Source organism: Strigops habroptila, chromosome 11, assembly GCF_004027225.2.
Source record: "Strigops habroptila isolate Jane chromosome 11, bStrHab1.2.pri, whole genome shotgun sequence".
Taxonomy (NCBI): Eukaryota; Metazoa; Chordata; class Aves; order Psittaciformes; family Psittacidae; genus Strigops; species Strigops habroptila.
In genome coordinates, this window is record NC_046360.1 from 34,061,372 (window position 1) to 34,075,281 (window position 13,910).

The 13,910-nt window shown below is 41.5% G+C and overlaps 1 protein-coding gene across 1 annotated transcript in view; it reads left to right on the top strand.

Annotated features, from left to right (window-relative positions):
* The window catches only part of CADPS (calcium dependent secretion activator), a 212,168-nt gene that overhangs the window by 136,235 nt on the left and 62,023 nt on the right, over nucleotides 1-13,910 (top strand). Inside the window, 5 exon segments of the mRNA XM_030502201.1 lie at nucleotides 4,462-4,563; nucleotides 5,493-5,556; nucleotides 6,345-6,468; nucleotides 8,901-8,969; nucleotides 9,830-9,847. Of these exon segments, the coding sequence (XP_030358061.1) occupies nucleotides 4,462-4,563; nucleotides 5,493-5,556; nucleotides 6,345-6,468; nucleotides 8,901-8,969; nucleotides 9,830-9,847 (377 nt within the window).

Sequence of the window (13,910 nt, forward strand, 5' to 3'; positions counted from 1 at the left end):
AAAAGTGTAGACAAGTTAAACATAAAAGGTGTAAAAGATGATATGTCTTTTCGTTTATAAGCCGCCATGGTGTTTCATACAGGCTTATGTCAAAGAGATTAACCCACTGGAGCTATACTGTAGATTTATAATTGCATACAAATGCATGTGCTATTGCTTCATATATTAGCCTTTGTTACGAAAAAAATCATTTTGATATATTTGTTTTAGCAGCATAACTATCCCTGGGGGCAGCGTGTATAATTAGAAAAGGGCATGGGGGGAGGCGGGGCTTGTAGAATAAAGCAGTGGCCTTAGGAGCACAGGTCCTAATTATAATTTAAAATTAACCCCAGAATTTGCACAACCCATCCAAGCTAAACAAGGACTATCATTTTTTGCTGTTTAAATTGCAACCCTTTTTTTAATTTCACCACCTGCTTTGTTGATGTCGTTGTTTTCATGGCTTCAAACTTAAAAACAAGGGGGGATTAGGAAAGTGGCATTTAAAACTTTTCATGTGAAATATTTACAGTGGGAATTTGCTAGTTTAGAGCCAACACAGTGAATCTGCAGCAGAAGGAGTGATCTGAAACTTGTTTACTTATAATTAAATATCTCCTTATTTATTTTTCTTGCCTTCTTTGCCCTTCTGCTTCCCTCTCTGCCCACAACTTCTGCCATACACCTCAGTAAGCAGGAGCTATAGAGAATCAGAGGATATTATGTCTCCACACAGATGGAGACATTTGTGGTGTTTGTTGACCTGAACTCATAGACCCAAACCCGTTTTGTCCCTCATGCAGCTGTATATATCATGTACATACAGAACTTTGTTTTCCACCCTTTCGCTCTCCTCCCATTCCCCATCACTGCTTCAGTGTAATAACGGCGTGGTTGTGGGTTGCGTGTGAGAACATCCATTTCCTGCAGCTGCATTTTAGCTAGCCTTGCTGCAGAAATGCAGCTCGCTGGAGGAGTCGGTGCTTCTGTCCATGAGATCAAATAGCAAATATCAAAGTTGAGCTGGAGACCTTTGCTGAAAACAAAATTGCCAGTAAGCATCAGAACAAGCTGGTGCGACTTGAGCTTCTCCTGGGGATTTTTTTTCAGCCTCATCAGCCATGTACTGGAATTGTCTAGAGCACAGAAGTGAATCTTAAATTATAGTGATGCTAAGCTATATACCCTTTGTGTTCTTGCAAAAGGGAAAATAAATATGTTCCCTCAAAAAGATTACATTTTTAAAGTATATTTGACTTGAATATTTAATTAGCTTTTGAAATTATCGAGCTAATAAATTAAGTGCAAGGCTTTGGGTAGTGTTTTTCCAGTTCTATGTATATCCTGCATTTGTCACTAATTAATGAGTTCCTAATGCTTCAGCTTCTGGGAAGATGAGCAACAAAGATTAACATAACTAGTAAATCCGAAGATGTGCAGCTGGGTTATAGTATTTGAAATTTGACAAAAACATTGGAAGTATTATTATTTGTGACATGGCTCAAGATGGGGGATTGTGAGGAAAGCAAAGATGACAGAACTGGTGCTAACCACTGTGACAACAACTTGAAAAGCAGCCGACATGACATCTTTCCTATCATGCTGCCGAAAATGTCAACTTTGTGAAAGGACAGTGAGAAAATGGTTTGCCGAAAATTTGAAAGGTAGATTCAAGAGATGCTCATCATGTCAGATGCAATATAGTCCACAGCTGGGTGAGAAAGGGAGTCCTTGCCGTGGTGATGGCTCTCGGTTGGCAGGCCCTTCCAGACATCCGTGCTGCTCCAAAAATGGCTACAGCTGACCTGTAGATTGTCTCAAGTTTGCAATAGCATTGTACACAAGAGCAGTGTGAGTTTACACTGCATGGTAGGCCCTGCATAGAGGGAGCGGTGGCCAGAGCCACTGGGTTTGATGTCCTCCTGGCTCACAGAGACCCCAAGAAAGGCGAAGACCAGAGGGTTAAGCCTACATGGTCTATGTGTGCCATGGTGGTTAGGTTGGCATCCCTTGAGGTGTTGAGACTTGGGTGAAAGCCACATTGGCCAGAGATTGCCTCTCCAGAGCCCACCCTTTGTCTTCATGTGGGTCAGTGTTTTCAAAGCGATGCTTCCAGGGCCACCCCTGCCCAGCCAGGACGCAATTGATGCTGTCACATCAGCCTGTTTTGGGTGCCCACCATGAATTGTTATGTGGTGAGCACTAAATAACCGTTTCTGGCAAAATAGAAGCCCTTCGAATTCAGTGAGAAACTGTGATTCATGTGAAAGGACTGCGACCCAACTCAAGCTGTCAGATCCTGCCATTAAATCTTGCTAGTTGAGGTTACTGACCCAGCAAAGGGTAACATAACTTTCAGACCATTTCCAGTCCATCAGCAAATCACTGCCAGGGCAGGCAGCTTCTCCTACCCCATTTGTCAGTGCTGATACAATTAACCTAGTGACACTCTGTGAGCTGTTATGGGTACAGGGGGAGAACCAAGTGCCAAAAGTCAAATGGGGGCTTCAACCCTGCTCCTTAATGTATGGCATTTATTGCAGTCTGCCTTGACTTATCTGCTTTTCTGCTTGGGAGCAAACCAGGCGCTGTGAGGTGCACAGCATCACAAAAGGCATGAACGTCTCTGCCTGAATATTAAATATTTTATGGAACTTTGGAATAAAAATATATTAAGTATGTTCAGACATTAATTTTTGCTTGATAGCTAATTTGGTTTTCTTGTGGCTTGCTCATTTCTTCAAAATAACTAATCCTAATTAGGTACTAATGAGACCAGATCCATACTTCCAAAACTGTTTATGAAATGTGTTCCCCAGATGAGACATTTTATCCAAGTTTCAGCCTAAATCTTTTTTGCTTATTTTTTTCTTCAATACACAACTGAATTTGGCAAATAATCAAGTCAAGATTTCTGATGAAATGTTCTTTAAATTTAAATACATCCCCTGGTATTCGAGTCCTTTTCTGCATCCATGTTGCAAGTTTTCTTTAATGTATATTTAGCTTTAAAAATCTGCAGTAAATATCATGTACAGTTTGCAAGTTCCTTTTCCAAAAGGTTTTAATGGTTTATTCACCTGTGTTGGAACACCAGAGTTTGTATTTATGATATTAAGCGCTAACTAAATGCAGGGTCAAGGAGAAGTGGTTGTACAGATTTTATAGCTTTTAATTTTTTTATAGCTCTTTTTTTTTTTTTTTTCTTCTCTTAAAGTTTAGGGCCTTTGATTCTTTAAGAGGAAAATAAAACCAACCAATTAACCCCTGACAGGAGGTTCATTAGAAGCTTTGTAATCCCTTGCCAAGTCTTTTGTATAGCCAAACCAGTCTAGTACTGCGGATTTATGCAGCTTAAGCTGAACACTGGAGGAGGCCTTTAAGTAAGAACATTTGTTCCATTTTAAGACGTCTTACATTACCTAAAGAGCGCCTGTGCCAGCAGAGTTGCCCAAGGAGTACACAAATCCACAGACTTTGCTCACCGGCAATGGGAAGCGGTGCCGTTGACTGTCTGCCTGGCCGATTCCTTTGGTGCATGGATTAGACTCGCACTCTCCTCTCGCCCAGAATTCTGCTGCACGGCGTGTTTTTCCATGTGGGTGTGGGGGAGAAGGAGGGGATTGCTGCTTTCGGCTCTCGATGGGTTGGCATCAGCAGAGGTACGGGGTGGAAGAGCACAGGGACCACTGCATCATCCAGCCCCGGGAGAGAGCTTCAGCAGGGTTCACACTGTGCTCTGTGAACGATGGGAAATGCCCCAAGACAGCAGGACCTGGGTGTCTCACAATGCACCTCTGTGCACTCCTGAAATACACGAGTGGCATAAATAGTCCAAGAAAACCTTTGATGAATCATATCAATGTGTCAGTTTTCATAAACTGAAATTAAATGACCGAAAAGGCATTGCATTTTCAAAGACAAAATGCATGTTGCTCTCCAGGCACGTTGCAGCAGAATATATCGGAGATGGTTCACTTCAAGCAAATCATGATAGTGGGGTGATTCAGCGGTTATGAAGGAGTACGGAATTTTATATTCTGTTTGTATATACGCCTGTTGTCAATATTATTTTATACTGTGAATTGTGTTAAAATAGCAGCTGAATTTTTATGCAGAAATTCAGTCCCTATTTTGCCAGCAATGGGCTCGATCCTGCACTGAGAGCATTGTCATATAGATGTATTTAGGGGGGATTCTGTGTTTTCTGGCTTCTCTATCACAGCAAAAATAAGGCGGGGGGAAATCCACATCTAGATTATGCCTCTGAGAGAAGGTATTTCTTTATTTGTTTATTTTTGATACCTCGGCACTGATGCTGCCGCAACCACCCGTATCTTGGTGTGGCACGTCCTCTGTCCCAGGTCTCATAGTTGGTGACATCCCTTTCCTAAAGGGCAGCGTGCCATGTGCTGCAGGGATGAGTTACCAGGGTGGCGAGGTGTGGAGTCTGAGTCATTCATGGCATTTCTCCTCCAGGCCCGACGGGATAGGAACTGTGACCGTAGACGAGAAAGAGCGTTTCGAAGAGATCAAGGAGCGGCTCCGTTTGCTTCTGGAGAATCAGATCACGCATTTTAGGTAAAGGCAGAGAGCCCAGGCTGAATGCGAGAGGACTGATTTCCTCCCAGCTCCCTCCTATAAGCAGCAAAGCCAAAAGGCAGGTTTTGAATGCATACGGGAATTTTGCATAAGTGGCACAGACCTACACAGGGCAGTGAAGCTTGCACTGTAGCATGTTTGTAATGGAGAGTGATTTTAAATATATAACCTTTAAAGGGTATTTCAAATCATCTTGTTTCCATAGGCGTGGTAATGCTTGGATTTTTTCTAAGATTGAGCAACAACAAAAAAGATCCCTTATCCTCTTATTTCTCTGTTCTCTGCTCAGTTACTACCTGTTTATATTCCCTTCTCCCTAGTATTCAGACGGGCAGGGCTTTCTGCAGGGACATCACTGTATAGAAAGGATGGATTTTGCCCACACAAAAAGGGGTGAATTGCCCCCAGCACACCAGCCAGGTCAGGCAGGTTGTGCACATTTGCACACAGATAGGTGATGTGCATTCACACGCAGAGTCCCTGCAGGAGGTCTTTAGAGCTGCTGCTCACTGGGATGGTGCCTGGTTCAGCTGGTTACCTGTAGCCTGGTGCATCACCAGCTCTCTGGCTGGAAGGAAATGCACCTTGCCAGAGGGGGTTTAGGTTGGGGTTTTTTTCACTTTTACAATAAGATGATATTTACCTCTCTCCTGGGAAATCTAAAACTCCCCAGGTGTCACCCAGATTTAATAAACTGCTAAAACAATCAGCTTATTAATTACTATTATTATTATTGCTGCCTTAGTATCCACACCATCAAACTCTTTTGGAAAGTTACCCCATAGGAAGACTGCTCATTCTGGGCAGAGGGACTATAAAATTGCTTGGGCATATTTAGGAAAGCATCTTTATAGCTCTGGAAAGGCTTATGCATACGGAATGATGTTAACATGATGTGGTTTTTCTAGGTACTGCTTTCCATTTGGCCGTCCAGAAGGTGCGCTAAAAGCTACTTTATCGCTGCTGGAAAGGGTAAGCGTAAGAATAAGAAAGTGGTTAAAATCACTTGTATTCATGTATATTTCCATCTAGAGCTTGAGGAACTGTTGGTTTTGCATAGGACATGTAATTAACGATAGTTAATATTGAATAATGATTTTTAATGTTGAAATGTGGGATTTAGGTGGGGTTGTTCTCTCTCCTGCTTCAGCTCAGAGGCAGGTGTGTAGCCTGGCCACTAAAGGCATCACAGCCTGCGTCTGCTCGTAAGTAAGGGTGGAGTATCTCACTAGCAAGCATCTATGCCACAGACCCTTGCAAGCGATACCTGGCTGCTCTCTGGTGAAATTCCGATCTCAAGGCAGATTTGTTCTCCCTGGATGTATGAAACCTGCTCACCGTCATCCTCCCCATCCCTATTTCAGCCTTCCTGTTGCTCCAACATCCTTCTCACCTCTGCTAACACTCAGTTTGGCCAAACCCAGACTTAAAACGAAGTCAATAAGCAGAGTCAGAGAATGGCATAACATTGCCTGGTACTGGGAAAGCAGTGATAGATCTTAATGTCATGCCCTAAAAAAAATCAGAAGCACAGATTTTAGGGCATGCCAAAGGGTATAAGTATAGAAGGGGAATAACACAGCAGGGGTAGGTCCCACATCTTGAGCCGGCCAAGGTGACCTTGTAGTGGATCCTGCATATTGTACACATACCCCAAGAGCCATGCAGCACTTGAGCAGGAATGGATGTGTGTGCTGGGCTTGGAGAAAAACAGTTCTGTGTGCCCGATGCCACAACAAATCAGATTTTCTTGTGTCAAGGTTCTGATGAAAGACATAGTTACTCCGGTCCCTCAAGAGGAGGTAAAAACAGTCATCCGTAAATGCTTGGAGCAAGCAGCTCTAGTCAATTATACTCGACTATCAGAGTATGCCAAAATTGAAGGTAAGGCTCTTTCTTTGTGAAATTACAGTTTTGTTACATTTCTAGGTGGCAACTGTGGCTGGGAGCTATTTAAAAGAAGCTCATTTGCTATTTATTCGCTTGTCAATAAAACTGATGTGATTCTGAATCTTTTTTTTTTTTGTGGTGTTGGCTTCAGAAGCAGTTAAGAATGGAAGCTATGCAAAACGTTTCTTTTTCTGGAAAAGAGGGAGGAAACAGTTAAAAGGAGCTGTAGCTTTTTGTGTGTGTGTGATCGTTAGTGCATTTGGCCAGTGGTGTAGGATTCAGACTCATGTCGTGGTTTTAAAAAGCAAATTGAGAAATACTTAGGATGTCATCTTTGCAGCTGAAGGTATAGTGCAGCTAATTGCTTGTGACAGTGGAGTTCAGGAAACAAGTGAAAAATAAAAAGCTGAAAAACTGTTTAATCTATGCTTAATCATTCGTAGCCAATTTAAAATGTCTTTTTTCTGGGAGTGTTTCATTCTCGTTGCAGTTTGCATAGCAGTCATTGATCAGTGATCCCATACTTGCATCAGATTTCTTTCTTGTCACTCTAAATCTGGCATAGCTGATATTATTGACCTTTTAAGTTACGGGAGAATAATAACCAGTGACCAGAGACACATGTAGCCATCAAAAAGACATTTTAAAGCTTGCTGGAAGATATGTGTTAGCTGAAGCTCTACAATCCAGTCGTTCTTTATGTGTTAATCAGTTTATGTTGGTACCTTGTTGGCTGCTGTTCCCAACTGGAAACTCCTACCCAACTTTATCCGAGTTCCCAATTGCTTAAACCTGTATGTTCAGACGAATGGTATGTTCTGCTCTAGACTTTGGGTTTCTGTTATGTGTGATGTGAAGCTTTCCCACACCTGAGATTATTGTTGTATGCCTCTAGGACAATATTGAGAGGAGAAAAAATCCCACCCAAAACTCCCTCTGATTTGTTCATTGTTCTTGTTTACATGAAAAATTGGGTTGTTATATGACAAATTGTCCAGGTTCTGTACATGACATGTCCTCTCTTTTTCCATTTTTTTTTCTGTCTATTGATGCAAATTGTGTACCAGTGGTAATGAATTCATTGTTATGCATCCAGTGAGAAACACTTAAGAATTGGGCACTAAAAGGATGTTTATCAACTCTTGACTTGGTAATGAGTGACAAAAATAGAGAAGGAACGAAGGTTTCATAAGCACTGTATTATCAGGCAATTTATCAAAGTACTCAACTTCGCAGGATATTTTAATTGGTGTATTCTGTAAAATGCAATGTTTAAATATACTTGACAAGGCTGGAGAAGGACTGAGAATCAAAAGCAGCTTTTCTGTTGGTGGATGCTTCTAACCAGGGCTGGCTCCCTTAGGTTCTCTGTGTAAATATCACTAACTCGTTGGTAAGATTTGCTCTCTTCTTTCAGATAAATCTATGCAAAAACAAACTTTATGATCTGTAAGTAAAAATGCATTCATTTCCAAAGTAGAACAGTTAGTGTGTACTTTTCCTTTTGTGCCTCAATTCTTCTTGGTTGTGTTAATTATCTGCCCTCTTTTTTGCACTGTGACTTTTAGGTCTGGGAATACTTTGAAGCAACAAACCTATTTTTTTCCAGCTACCTTTTCAGAGAAATAGTTCATTCCACACTACCTGCTCTCTTCTGCTTTTCTTCTCCTTTATCCGTGATTGGCCACAGCCACTTTTTGATACTGTCTCTATAAAAGTGGTTGTAACACCAATTTCCAAGCATGCTGGGATTGTTAGTTTGAACAACCCAACATCCGCCAGCTGCATGCATCAGGTTTTCTTTCATGAGCATAGTCCACAACATGTTCAAATGCTTCCTTAGAAAAGCAAATCACAAGTTTTCCTTGGTGAGATGCATTCCTGTGCACTGTATGTGGCTTTGAAATCTTGTTTTTGAAAGCTGACATTTGAATAGCCACGCGTTTTAGACAGTTTTGTCAGAGGTGCAGAACCAAATCAGTGGCAGCAGTGCTTGAGGCTATGCTTATGAAGAAATACCTGTGAAAGCCTTAGATACTGAAGGCTGAAATCCTTAGTATCTTGGAGCCTTAAACCAATGAAATTCTATTTCCCTCTATTCATGACGTTTTGATCATTATATTCTTGCGAGCAGTTCAGAGCAAACCTCTAGAGTCATGGTCACAGCCTCTCTTGTGACTCATGGGCATGCTGAATGGTTAATCCAGTAGATCTCCAATTTTAACCCTCCTTTTTTTAATTTTCTTTTTTTTCTTTTTTTCTTTTTTTTTTTTTTTTTTTTGCTTTCCTTTTATCCTGTGTGTTTCCCAAAATACTCTATGGCTATTTTTCCTTTTAACCTGATATAAAGTTTTCCTCTGACCTATAGCCTATAACCTCTTTACCTCTGACCTAAGCCTCTTGCATGCCCAAATCCTCTTTTATAGGGAAAAAGAGAGAAATGTATGAGCATCCTGTCTTCTGCTTGGCCTCTCAAGTGATGGATTTAACCATTCGTGAGTACCTACCACCCTCCTCTCCATGCTGTCCTCGCTCTTTCTGTTTTCATTTCCTCAAGAAAGTCCAGATCCAAACCAACTCACTCTCCTTGCTTCAAGTCTTTTAGCATTGGCTTGTCTGTTGCTTCTGTCTGTGAAAACCCAGTGTGAGAAGTCCAGTCACTTTTTATCAGCCTAAACCAGGTTAGACAATTAACCCATCTGTTTGTGATAAACTCAGATCGTCTGTAAGTTTTTTCAGTTCTTCTTTATGTCCGTGACCTGAATGCATTTTTACTTTGCTTCTGTGTAACCCCAATTTGTAAAGTGCTTGTCACTGGTACACAATCGAAAGGTAGCAGCTACATCGGGGAGAAGTGAGCTAGAGGTCAGATAAAGGACACTTGGAAAAAGCCATCCCTTTGCCTGCGTATAAGATCTTTAAGGAATCCTATGTACAAGATCATATAAGGCTGTCCTTTCTCTGTACGTCAGATCTTACATGTCTCCTGTCTGTTAGCTCTCAAGCGGAAGAATGCACTTTACTTGCTCTCATTTTTTACTTACTCCTTTACACCGAGCTCTGGAGGGGACGTCCCAGCCCGCTGTCACTTGGAGATCCCCTCTGTGTCCTCAGAGCTTGCCCTCTCTGGTTTTCTATTTGTGCAGCGTTTTCTTTCACCTCCGTGAAAGGAGCTTCTTTTGGTAACCCCATGCTTTGGGGAGGGTGGGGGGTGAGACGGGGCAACTTTTCTTCCTTTCAAATGTCATATATCACGCATAACTGGGGGGCTGTGCGGTTCACTTGCTCATTAATCCTGCATATCTGTTCTTGTTTCTCTCTTTTCTCTCCTTGTTGCTTTCTCTCTTTCATATAGAGAATCAAAAGGACGCAGGTGAACAATTGTATATGCATTATAAATTGCTAGGACTGTTAAGTTATATTGATTTTGTTTTCTTTTCTTATAGCTCCTTAAGATATGTACTCCTTTAGGCTGAAAATGGAGATGCATTAACACTTAAGGAGTTAATTTGTGCTGTCTACGTAATCTTCTTTTCCTCCTTCCTTAGAATAGAGTGTAGATTAGAAATACCATGTAGAAATGTAGTATCTTCTTAGGAGTCAGTTTTAGAGGAGAATCTAGCCTTTGTGAAGTGAAAGTTTCTTGTTTTCCAAAAGAACTGGGTGAAAAAGTAATATTGGTGATTTGGCCATCAATCTACCACACCTAACAAGCCCATTTATAACTAAACTAACGTTCATTTTTGGTTTTCATATCTTCTGTTTTATGCCCTGATGGGAGGACTGGGTTTTTAATTGATTTTTTTTTTCTTATTCTTTTGTTAATGTGTAACAAACAATCCAGTGGGACAGAAGTCATGTTTGTCTCTTGTTTCTAACCTGTGGTGACATGTAACAAGGCAAAGGCTCAGCTCTAGTGCCCGTCTCTTCGAAAGGGATGGTGGAGCTCTGCAAGCCCCTGTTCTCGTTTCTGTTGTATTCCAGAGTCCTAGTTCAAAAGTCCTTGAAACCTGAACTGTTCATTCTTTTTGTGAGTAGATTGTTCTGTTTTGTGGAAAAAAACAAACAAAAAAGGGATCAGGTTGATTTCAGTTTGTTTGCAAAGGGAAATTGCTTTTAAAAAGCAGTGCAAGAAGCTGGGCCAGGTTCTGCCCTGGCTTCCCTAGGCCTCTGCAGCTCAAATGATCTAGAGCTATTGCATGACAGTAATATCAATTTTCAATAAATATTTATAAAAAGGATAACATTTTTTCCTTATGGCCACGAGAGGTGCAAATAAACAAATACCGAATAGAACAATCCCAGCTCTTACCATTAACTAACATTAAAGAGAACGCAGGCTGTTGAGCATGAAGCACAACCAATGCACTGAGCATCCCACTTGCTGGTAGCGGCTCATCATGTGCTCATGGTTTAGAAATTCAGAAGGATGTTTCTATGGCCCATCTCGTTTAAAAATAAAACTGCTGCTTCTCAGTGCTTGAAGCAAGTGAAAGGACATGGGAGTTGTGACTCTGTTGCTTCATGCCCACAGATCTGTTGTCTTAAATGAAAGATTTTCAGGCAAGGTCAGCAGGACTCACTTGAAACCAGTTCCTCAGCTTAAGTGGAGTTGAAAAAGTGACTAGGCTTTGGCCTGACTTGTTATTTATTTTGCCAGAAGCAAGAATAAAAATAAGATGCTGAAAACAACTTCTTTTTAAACACACAAACGTCACCCTTTGATGTCCTTTCTCCTGAGAAGTATGTAGCCACTTGTCTTGCTTTAAAAACATTGAAATAGAACATTAAACAAAACTCTATGCTAAAACTATTAAAGATGAATGACTTGCTTTAATTATTAATCAGACAAAACTACTAACACTCAGATTAATAAGTGCAACCTTTTAATAAGTGTTCATCTGCTTATTTATAAATCAGAAATCCATCGTTCCTTTAGAAAAGAGTCACTTCTCCATCCCTTAAGCATGGGATTTGTGAAATGTGCTGCACGGTGTTGGAGTGCTGTGGCACTGAGGGATCCCATGAAAACAAGTGCCACTTTGCACTGTGGGAGTTGGGGACAGGCAGCTTTGGAGATGGTGCCAGCCAAGGCAATAGTTTGTCAGCTTGACAATTGATTTGGTTTAGTGTAAGACTTTTTTAGTTTTCAGACCAAGTATTTCTCATATTGTGATTTAGTTTTGGTCTCTGTAACATAGGCTTCTCGTGGTACTGCTGAGGTGATGCATAGAGCTTGAGAAGTGGAGATGTGGGGATGGAGGAAGGTCTCACCTTGGTGCTTAGTGCCGCGTGGTAGAACAGTGGGGCACGGACTGCAAGTGCAAAGGAACTGGAGAGTAGAGGCACCCACTGAAGCCCTATTGCTCTGTTTATCAGGGAAACCAGCCACTCTGCAGCTATCCAAAAATAACAGGCAGCCTCTCTGTTTGCGGAAGCAGGGCTCTGGATGGACAGCACCTCGCCATGCTGCATCACTGGCGTGCTCTGTCCCCCACCCAGATCTGTCTCTTCCAGCCAGGCTGGTGGGGAAGCCTGACTTCCCTTAAAAAAACACCCAGCAGTGATGCCAGGGTAGGTGGAAAGCTGAAACCCCATCAGTGCAGGGGTCAGTGCTGCCACAGAGCACTGAGAGGCAGCCACAGTGCCCATGCAGAGGCAGACATCTCTCAGGTGCCCACGTCAGCCTGTCACCACCCATGGAGCATCTTGCACGTAGCACTTGCCCCAGCAGGCACAGAAAGCACCCTCAGCTGAGGAAGCGGGTGCAGAGGAGGTTGGTTTTTGACTAGAGCAATACAGCAGGTTGTTAAGAAGCAGTGGTACTTTTCAAGGCATTCGTACTGGCCCTTGTCACAGCCTCCATGCTCACTTTACATCACTTCCCTATTTCTGGATCTCAGACTGGGAAGCTCTGTTCACATGTCTGTAAGTCTCAGCAAGTGTACTGAAGGGATAGGAGCTGAGCTGCCTGTTGATTAACCTGGTCCAAGACAAGGAGAGGTCCCGTGTGATTTGTCAGCCCAGCCACCACTGGGCAATTGCTCCCAGCACTTGTGATAACCCACAATGCTTAAACAGAAAGTAAAATTACATTCCTCAAATAAATATGGACGCAAAATGGATGAAAACATCAGTCTTTGTATGCAGGAGTGGAGACTGGAGTCATTAGCAAATCTTACACTTTAAATCAGGCATGACAACAGCCTGTATTTGTGTGCTGCTGATCTGCTGCTTTATTTGTCTTATTCCTTGAAGTGGCATTCAGTTGTGTTTAACGAAGAGTCATTATGCAGCTTTCGAGATTTCCTCTTGCCCTTTCCAAGGCAATGTTTAAAACAGTATCAAAGTTATTACAAGAGCTTCAGAAATCACAAAGATCTGCATTGTGCCGATATCTTTCTCTAAGTCTCTTACCAACTGCAGAGCAACTTGCTGCCTGAGGCATGAGGCACAATTCAGATATGCAAAAATTCTTCACTAGGCTGAATAATCAACAGAAAGTCAGGAGATCAGTTCTCTTTTCGGTATGTTATGTTTTGAGAGCTGAATTAGTCTTTTTGTGAGTTGGATAAAAAGAATTCTATTAATTTTCCTTACTTTAAGACAACGCTTCTCAATTAGAAAGAAATAATATCACTGAAATCCCTTTCAGATACATGCAAATCCATTTCACAAATATAATAAAATGCTTTGCCTCATCCTCAGGCTAAGTCCATTACTCTGTATAGTTATCTTGAGAACAGCACCTTTTTTTATTGTTTTCATGATTGGCTTACATAACACGTAACATTTATGTAGCAAAGCCTTTGGCAGGGGTCATATATTTTTAATTATTATAAAGAAATCATTAAGTCAGTGGTTACGCTTTAAAAAGTATGAAAAGTCAGTAATACTCTTTTCCTATTGCAGGTATAATTCTCACTGATGCTGATGCATTGGTAGCCCATCTAGCAGAAATCATGGTGCTGAGTGAGAAATATGTAGTTTGAAGATCTTCCAATCCATAAATAGTCACACACAATGAACTGTAAGCAATATGAATACCCAAAGTAGCACAGATTTTAATATATCTGTTATACTCATTGCAGGCTAAAGCTTATTGTAAGCACAACCCCAGAATTTGCCAAGTAATTCAAGTTTCTGCATGTATTTTATGTGCAAGTATCATGCAGAATCTTGAAAACCTTTGACAGAAGTTTGTCCAGGAAGGCACTTTGTCAGGTTGTTAGTAAGCAGGAAGCTGCTCCTGCCTCTGCTCTCAATGGAGGTGTTTAAATCTGATTTATTTGACACCTGTAAGCAACAAATGCAAGAGCATTTCTGATGTTAAACTGGCTGTGATGAGGCATTTTAGAGGAAACGGACAGGGAAGAAAGAAAAGCCAAAGCGAAACAAAACCTGCCACATGCTGCAGCTGATTGCTGGCAAGTACC